The sequence below is a fragment of the Babylonia areolata genome, chromosome 1, assembly GCF_041734735.1.
Source record: "Babylonia areolata isolate BAREFJ2019XMU chromosome 1, ASM4173473v1, whole genome shotgun sequence".
In the NCBI taxonomy this organism is placed as follows: Eukaryota; Metazoa; Mollusca; class Gastropoda; order Neogastropoda; family Buccinidae; genus Babylonia; species Babylonia areolata.
In genome coordinates, this window is record NC_134876.1 from 48,405,907 (window position 1) to 48,415,535 (window position 9,629).

The 9,629-nt window shown below is 38.7% G+C and overlaps 1 protein-coding gene across 1 annotated transcript in view; it reads right to left on the reverse strand.

Annotated features, from left to right (window-relative positions):
- Positions 1-8,081, reverse strand: part of LOC143283302 (MAM and LDL-receptor class A domain-containing protein 2-like) — a 78,344-nt gene extending 70,263 nt beyond the window's left edge. Inside the window, exon 1 of the mRNA XM_076589525.1 lies at positions 7,951-8,081. Coding sequence (XP_076445640.1) covers positions 7,951-8,026 — 76 coding nt within the window. The 5' untranslated portion in view covers positions 8,027-8,081. The remainder of the gene's footprint in view (positions 1-7,950) is intronic.
- Positions 8,082-9,629: the final 1,548 nt, after the last annotated feature.

The following is a 9,629-nucleotide window of genomic DNA, read 5'->3' on the forward strand; positions in this document are numbered from 1 at the left end:
CTTTTTATAGATACTGACACACATTTTACCCACTAATATTATATTATTGATATACGCATAATTTCCTTTTAGATATGGTGAATTTTCAATCCCAAACAGGATATCTGATGCTGACAGTTTCAAGTGGACACTTGGTTCTGTTAGTAGTTTTTGTTCAATATACTTCCAGAAGTTGTGTGTTACTGGGCAATCAAAAAAAAAGTGTTCAATGTAATCTACCAAATCTTTACAATAGGGACATTTATTTTTTTCTGCTACTTTCATTTTGTTTAGAAGGATATTGGTGGGGTAGATGTTGTGTAAAATTTTCCAATGCAGAACTCTTAATCTAGTTTCTTTTGTTATATCTCTCGCTATAGACCAGGTTGACCCGAGTAAGTGGATACCAAATTTTCTGAGCCAGAAGTAGTATGCGTTGGGAACAGTTTTCTCTTTGTTTATGAGGTGGTTTTTTTTTTTTTTAATCTGTTTTAAATTTGTGTTGTACAGGTTTACATCACATTTCTGTGTTTCATCCTCCTTTTCCCCTCTTTCTATCCATTGAAGCCATGCCTTTGGTATCGAATTTATCAATGCGTTATATTCAAAAACAATGCCTGCTTTGTTTTTACGCACTATATCCTGTATCTCTCTTAAAGACAACACACTATTTTCCCTGAAATTAATTATGTCCTTTACTTGTTCAAGACCTTTCTCATTCCAAGATTTGAAGAAGAATAATTTGTTTTTATACTTTATCAAGGCGTTGATAAACAGCAATTGGGAGTGAAAGTTGTTACTTTTGATGTCTGAAAGTGATTTTAACGGCCTGCTGTCAAGATACGAACTAACTACATCTTTCCAAAAATCGTTATCTATCATGTTCAAACCTATTAGATCTTTTGATCTACAATTTAAGAGAAACACATTTTCTTTAACAAGTTTATCCATGTGCCATTTAGGGATCACACTCCAGTTTTCCTTGGCTGTCGCCCCAAACAGTTTTCCTGCCCATTGTAGGTGAAAACATTTTTGGAGCTGGATCATGTTTATCATGTTCAGACCACCTTCTTCTACACTCGCTTCCATTACTTTTCTTTTTACTTTCTCGAAAGCTCTCTTGTTACTGTGTTTTTTCTGCCACAGAAACTTGTACAGAATTGAGTTTATTTTATTCAGAACCTCAGCTGGAAGGCCAATCGACTGCATAACGTAAATGAACTGACTGACAAGAAATTATTTTATCACGACTACTTTCCCTTGAATACTTAAGTCACGTTTACTCCACTCTTTAATGAGTTTGTTCACTCGATCAATCCTGCTTGTCCAGTTATCTTCAATGTCTTTGGCCATTCGGTTACTTTCGAAATGGATTCCTAATATCTTTATTCTATCTACTGTTGAGAATGGAAGATTTATCTCTCTTTTCTGTCTACCTAGTCTTAGTGCCTTTGTTTTATGTTCATTCAATTTCAGTCCAGAGAATCTTTCAAAAGAAGTAAAAATGTTAAACGATCTATTCATGTCCTCTATATCTCTAAGAAACAAGGTTGTGTCATCTGCCAGTTGTTTTACTTTTAAATGCACATCCTCATTTCTCTCGGATCGAGGGGTTACAATTCCCACTATGGGACTGTTTCTTATTTTAATAGCTAATAATTCAACAGCTAACACGAATGCCAAAGGTGAAAATGGGCATCCTTGTCTAATACCACACAGCACGTCGAAAGGTTCAGATATCCAACCACCATGATTAACAGAACTTGTACAACCTTTAAATAAGACAGTAACCCATTTTTGAAAGACTGGTCCAAAACCAAAGACAGAAAAAGCATGTACCAAGAAACTTTTTGATATGGAGTCGAATGCTTTAGAGTAATCTACTGCTAATAAGTATCCCGCTTTCTTTGTTTTATTCAGATAATTAATAACGTCATCAATCGATCTGATAATTGTAGATATGTTTCTGCCCTTAATGTAGCCTGCTTGATCTTCATTAACTAAAGTGTGAACAACGGACGACAGCCTTTCTGCTAGTGTTTTTGCAAGTAGTTTGTAATCTGTATTGAGTAGGGTTATAGGTCTCCAATTATTTAGCTTATCTCTTTCTAGGTCTTTTCCTTTGTGTATCAATGTTATAATTCCTTGCTTCTGAGAGTAAGATAGTTCACCTTTATTAAAGGATTCTACGAAGGAATTTGTCACAATACTGCCTATTTTACACCAAAATGTTTTAAAGAATTCTACTGTAATTCCATCACAGCCTGGGGCAGACCCGTTCTTCATTTTCGCAAGTGCATTGCTCGTTTCTTCTAAAGTGACAGGTCCCTCACACACAGCAGCATCCGTACCATTCAAACGAGGGAAATTTTCATCTGCCGTAAATATATCAGTTGCTTCCCTTACATCTTCTACTGCTGTTGTCTGACTATATAAGTTTTTAAAGTAAGACACCTGTTCAAGTAGTATTTCTCTTTGATCTGTTATAACTTCACCAGTTTCTTTACTAAGTCTTGTTATAATTTTCTTTTTGGCTCGAGCTTTTTCTAAATTACAAAAATATTTTGTGTTTCGTTCACCCTCCTCAATCCACTTAATTCTTGATCTAACTTGTGCCCCTCTCGCTTTTTCTAATAGCAATAATTCTAGATTTTGTTTTAATTTTAGAAATTGAGTCTGTTTGTTTTTGTTAGAGGGATCGTTTACTAAGTCTTTCTCAACGTCTGAAATTTGTAGCTCTAATCTCTTCACGTTATTCCGTTCTTTACATGCTATATTTTTACCAAACTCACTGCACAAATTTCTGATTTCAATTTTGCAACATTCCCACTTTCTTATATAGGAAATATTATCACAGACATAATAATTTAAATGATTATCTAGCAGTTCATTCATTAATTTGACAAACTCTGTGTTCTTAAGATAGCTATTATTGAATTTCCAGTATCCTGGCCCACGGGAAAAAATATTCTGATTAAGCTCTGTAACAACCGTTTTGTGGTCCGAGTTAGGGACTGTCCGATGCTCACAAGAAACACAACAATGCAGCATACTGTGTGATGTGAAACAATAATCGAGTCTTCTGGCTATAAATGGATTTGTTCTGTGCCATGTGAAATCTTTACTATTAGGGTGTAATGTTCTCCAAAGATCAACTAGTTCTAATGTACTGACTGAATGCTTAAACGCTTTAACTGCTGATTCTCTATGAGGGAGACCTGCAGTATTATCAAGAGAGTTATTGAGAACACAATTAAAATCACCAAACATGAGAAAATGTCCGTCAATAAATTCGCTAAACTTTTCTTTGAGCATACTGAAGAATGCTATTTTATCCGATGATTCATTTGGAGCATACACATTGGCTAACATAAATTCATAATTGTCATACGACACTGAAACAACTAGTACCCTGTCTTCTGTTGTTTTCAAACTAACTTTACCTGGGAAATGCTTTGCTACTAAAATAAGTTCTCCCCTACTTCTATTTGTGCCTTCGTTAAAGAAAATAGTTCCACCCCACTGTTTCTCCCAAAATGGTATGTCTTTGGCTGTTACATGTGCTTCTTGTAAACAAATAATGTCAAACTTCTGCTCTCTTAAATAACGAAAGATTGAAATGCGTTTAAACTTATTTTTCAACCCTCTTACATTTAAAGATGAGATCAATAACTTGTCCATTGTGGGGGTAAATCAAAAGTCATTTTATAGCCTATTGATGAGTACACACAAGATTAACATCGATAAAACATAACACATAAAATTAATCACTATTCAGTCTCATAGGCCGGGGGCGAAAACCAAAACCGTCTTTGACACAGAGGACAGCAGCAACACATTACCGACAATTCTTGGCAGTCACAGGCTCCGGGGCATGAACGGGGGGGACTGGGCTACCTGATCGTCGGTCATTCCGTCGACTATGCTTGTCGGTCCTGTCCCTCGGGCTGCGCGATCCTGGGACCGCTGGCGCTTGGGGGTCTCGGACCTGCTGCGGTGCTGGTCGAAAGAGAAGAGGGTGGACTGACGACAGCTCGGTCGGCTTCTGTCACCCCGGTCACCAGCTTTGCTGCCGGAACATCCAGCACCTTTTGTGGAAGAGTTGGATGCTGGAGATGTGGCTGTGGGAACAGGAGCTACCGCTGCATTCTGGATGTCCGAGTACACCCCTCTGTCGTCTCCCTGCTGCTGCTGGGCATGCTTCTTGTCTGCTGGGTTCCCTGCAAACTGACAGGCTGCATCACCTCTCTTATGTCCAGGTTGTTTACACTGTCGGCACACAACTTCTTTTGTGCACTGTGAGACATGATGGTTAGACTCCAGGCAACGTGAGCAGAATACTGTTTTTTTAACTTCTTTCTGCTCTTTGTGGTAGATTTTGGCATTTAATATATTCACTTTCAAGATCTTTTCAAGGGGAGTGGGGGGAACGGAGATGAAAACAAAACGCCGCCCAGTTAAGAAACGGGTTAACTTGTTGTCCTGGTCCCTAGCCCTTTCGTATTTGACATCGGATCTGAGTTCACATCCTATTTTAGTGAGGGAATGTTCTATTTCCGAATCAGCCACGGATATCGGAATATTGTCAATCCACACCTTTGTGGATAGTTTTTCTTCTTCTGAGCCATCCCTAAGAATGTAAGGATTTGCATTAGAGGCCTGTATCACAGTATCTCTCACGCGCATACCTTTAAGAAGGATGGCTGTACGAGCCTCCTTTGTTGCAGGGTAGACACGCCACAAGCCTCGTATCTCCTGTGCCCCAAGGATGGTGCCTTGACCAGCAGCACGCTCCGCCGCCAGGCATATTTCCAATACCGTTGGACGAGAGTTGGCCGAGTTGGGAATGTCTTTCTGTCTTATGAAAACTGGTTTGATTGTCGAAATCGAAGCCGAGTGCGCCATTTCTGTTACATTGAAGTCGAATGACACCAAAGGGGGGTAGAGGGTGGGGAAATAAATGAACGATGACTGCGATCGACTTCTATGGAAGAAACAGCGGCGCAGAGCGATCGAAATCCTTCCAAACGTAGACTGTGAATGACGGCCTTCCAAACGTAGACTGTCTATAGGTGCTTTCATACAACTCTAAAACCTCGTCAGTGGATTCTCTCAGATTTTGGTCCGATTCGCAGACCAGTTCTGGGTTTGAATTCATTACGGAGTAAGTTCTGTTCGGGTCAGGTGTATGTGCTTCAGTGATGTGACAGTTAAGCATGTAATTTTGGACTGTGATATGATGAAGCCTTACCTGCACGAGAGTGTGTCATCACAAGTGACTGAGAACGTTGATGTTTTTGACTTTTTACATTCATTATCAGTCATTTCGCTTGTTAGATTAGCGACTTCTCTTTTACGAAGTCCATTAAGTGATTTTCTGTAATTGTATTTAGATATTTGTTTCAAACGTCCCCCACCCCACCCCCATATACCCGGTTTCCCCCAACTCACCATTCATACCCCCTCCTCTTTCAAATAATGATAGTCAAATGTATACATTGATACTCTAACAAATTGTCTTCAGTCACCGATGTGTGTGATGGGACATCAAACAAAATTCCTCCTCCTCCACGCAGGTAAGTCCGTACACGCGACAGTTGGTTTCCACACAGATGCACTGTTGGTTGATATTTCTTTCCAGTGAAGTAGAAAACCACCTCTTTTGTTTTCCTGTTTTCTGTTTTTGCTCACGGGTTCTGATTGAGTTTGGGCTTTTTACGCCTCTGGAACGGGTCGTTTTAAAACTTTTTTGAGCACTTCGAGTTAGCTGATTGTCATCATCACCATCTTGATGACGTCCGTCGTGTGTTTGTGTGTGTGTGTGTGTGTGTGTGTGTGTGTGTGTGTGTGTGTGTTCTTCTGTTTAACGTCTATCCACAATTTTATTGTGATTTTAGACGAAGATCCACAACCCAACACAACATAATAAAGATAAAACAACAAGCTAACTGGTCAACTGGTAGTTATATTTATTACACAAGACAGCCAAAGGAGGCTCTTAAGCTAAACTATTTCGAACATCAGGTGTGTGTGTGTGTGTGTGTGTGTGTGTGTGTGTGTGTGTGTGTGTGTGTGTGTGTGTGAACTGATAAAAAGATGTACACACAGGTTGCATTGCTCTTATCTCAGTTTGAATTATTCTAGAAGCAATAACACATTCGAACTAGTCTTTCGTTGATTTTCAATAGAAGCAACCTCTTCCAGAAATTCCAGAGTGGACAATCAAGAAAGACTTATTTTCAATAATTGTCATCTGTGTTGCTTTATAATATTTGCTTTCTGAAAGCCCATATTTAAATCCGAACAAAAAACAAACAAACAAACAAACAAACAAAAACAAAAAACAAAAAAAACCAAAAAAATCTCTCTTGGAAAAATGTATTCCAAAGTTATTCAGAATTTTACAATAAAACTTAGGTACATGACAAGCAAAATAGTTTGATGGAACCTTTGTTTTTTAATAGCAAATTTAACATAGATGGTAAAGTTTTGTAATTGGAAGACTGGATAAGAAAAAAAAAGTTTAATTATGTGAAATATCTTGTGTAAGGAAATGGAAAATTTTTGAATCTTTATGAATTCCAGGATAGAATGGATACTCGAGTCTCGATGTTAGAATACATTGGTTGTGTTAACTCGATTAAAACGTATTAAGATAAAAGAATGTAACGTTTGAAAACAACGATCATAATGGAACCAACCTCAATAAAACATATACTACAATGATAAAAGCTTTAAGAGGAGCAAAACATTTCTACAAGGTACTAAGTGGAAAACCAGAACTACCATGCAAATGCCTGTAAGAATTGGGACTTGATTCTTGAAAACAATTAAGCATGATTGGAAGAACATTTCTTTTTCAATACAAGAAAAATCTAACAGATAAGATTCAGATGAAAATCAGTTATCATATTCTTGTAACAAATTCTGTGCTGAAGAAGATAGGACTCCAAGAAAATAAGTGTAATTTCTGCAAGGATAAAAAAGACACAATTCCACATTATTAATGGGAGTGTAACTATGTACGATCTTTCTGGACAGAATTTTTAAAGATATTTAAAAGAAAGGTGTATACATTGTGACAGACTTACCCTTAATGGCATACTGGTGCTTTTTCGTACATAGTATAATAAAACCTGATGTATGTTTCTCACATATTTTATTGATATCCAAATTCCATGTATGCAAATGTAGAATCACCAAAATAAAACCAACATTACAAATGTTTACAAAAGATCTCCAGCAGGCATATGAAGAATACAAATTATTCATGCTTTTAACATAAGTATGGAACATAACAAATTTGTACAAAAAAAGGTCTCTATATACATGTTTAGTACAAGATTAAGTTATATAATGATACCATGGAATTATGTTATTGAATATCTGTGTATGCATCTTTTCATTGAATATGTATTGTTTTGCTTACATTGTGTTGTTGTGGACTTGTCATTATTTAGAACATCATTATGTCTTTACCCTGTACCTTCTAATGCACAGAGTAAATAAATTTTGTATTTGTAAACCTTTGTCTGAATAAAAAAAATGTTGGAAGAAAAAAAAAATTAATTAAGAATTTTGGTATCGTGATTATTTCATATTGATGTGAATAGTTCCTGGAACATTCGTCATTCTATTTTCGTAAAACTTTACAATCAAAATTGCAGGAAAGCTGATGAATGATAACTGAACGGCAAAACGTATTGTTAAACTTGATCTTTGAAGCATGCACCAGCTGTTGTTTTGACAACTTCATTACTGACATCATTTAATCATGTGCATGCAGCGGTGAACACAAATCATATAATAAATAATTTTTGACTAGCTTCTGTATATGTTCACGAAGAAAAAGGTTAAAATGGATGAAGGTGAGGACTGAAAATGTCAACGTGACCGACACTAAGGCATTTATCTGTTTTGACAAGTCTGCACACCTAATCAATAGTCGATGATCCAACCAATCTAACTTACCCATAAGCTGACCACACAATAGCGCACAGAAAAGGCATATCAAATCCATTTTCGGAGTGAACAATTTTAGCCTCATTTTACCATGTGGCAGAAGGCAGGTAGACACTGCATGGTTCAAGGTGACACGCCACACTTTTAAACAGATAGCTCCGCTCGAAATTATGACAACTTTTTATTTTATTTTCTTTTCTTATTAAAGAGACAGGAATATGAGGTTGAGGGTAGGGGGCTTAAAAAGGGGACCGGAGACGGGGTGTGGACACAAACTGCATGTATTTCATTTGCATAATGCTGGTGTAACCGGTTTTCGACTGAAGCGAAGGCTTCATACAATAATGGTATTTGGTTTCCCAACAGGCAGCGCTGGGACTGCGCAACACAAACCTGGAAGAAAAAAAAAACAAGAGAGAGAGAGAGAGATGGTTAATGGGCATGCAAGCTGCTTAGGCAGGTTGTTGGGCATGCTTATTAAACGACACCAGAAAAAAAGCACAAAGTGAGAACATAACAACGCTGGTGCATTTTTCCAGTTCATAACGTTGACATATTGCTGTGCATATATCAGCATACATTGTTGTCACCCGTGAGTGGGCAAAAGACAATGAAAAAAAAAAAAGAAAAAAAAAGAGAACAAGAATGGCAAGGTAAAATACAACACGTTGAAACCATGTTTTGCGCTTGTGCACGCAGTCGTAGTGTCCTGCGATGACTAACCGTCAGGGGTCGGTCACTTCTTCCTCCCTCACCTCTCTCACTGGAGAGAGTCACTGGGGCGTCGCACAGACTTGTTAAACCAAATTTCTCCTAGTCCAGGCCTGTCGGTTGCCTGAGTCTCAGCAAATGGTTCATTGCCTTTGAGTCTGCCTCCAGTACATAACCTACATAGGCCTACCAACGAAACATTCAAAAGGCAATCGTGCATACACTTGCTTGTAACGGGTTCCTATAGTGATGGAGTCTCCCGTCGGTCCGACGGATGAGTAGGCAGGCAGGCTTAACTGTCGGTGTGTGTCCTCATATGGGAGAAGAAGCTGACAGTTCTGGATGCGCAGTACTTCCCACAGGTGTTGCAAGGGAAAACGTCTCCAGAAGTTGAGCCCTGCTTCCTTCGCTCACGCTTCTCCTAAAGGGCCAGCGCTCTCTTGTTTTCAAACGTCTTTATGCCACTAGAGCACAGCATCCTCCAGCGAGAGCAGTCGAGGGCAGTTCCGACATTAACCTGGTTGCCTGACCATCACAGGTGACTTTTTTTTTTTTTTTTTTTTTTTTTAGTGAGGAGGAGTTGTGCAGTCCCTTCCCCACTCTCTCGCCTACCGACGCTCACAGTCCCACAGGTGCAGATACTGTCACGTGTAGGACAGACTAGTTCGGCAGGTGCAGGTTTTTTCTTTGGAGCTCCGTCTCCTAGGAGGACTTCCAGCCAAGGATAAGAACAATACAATTAAATGCCCCCCGCTTATCAGTTGTGTTCGCCGAGTTCAAATCAACCTTTCTACCATGCACAACCTCCAATATATATACTGCAGCTGGTCCTGATATGGGCCTGTGCTGTCGGCCGCTGGGATAGAAGCAATAATAATAATACTCAATGTCTCAGCAATGGATATTCGCAAACGACAGTTATTGCGGAAATGACTTGTTTGTCCTATACTGACTGGGATTTGTGGCATGGGTTGCTC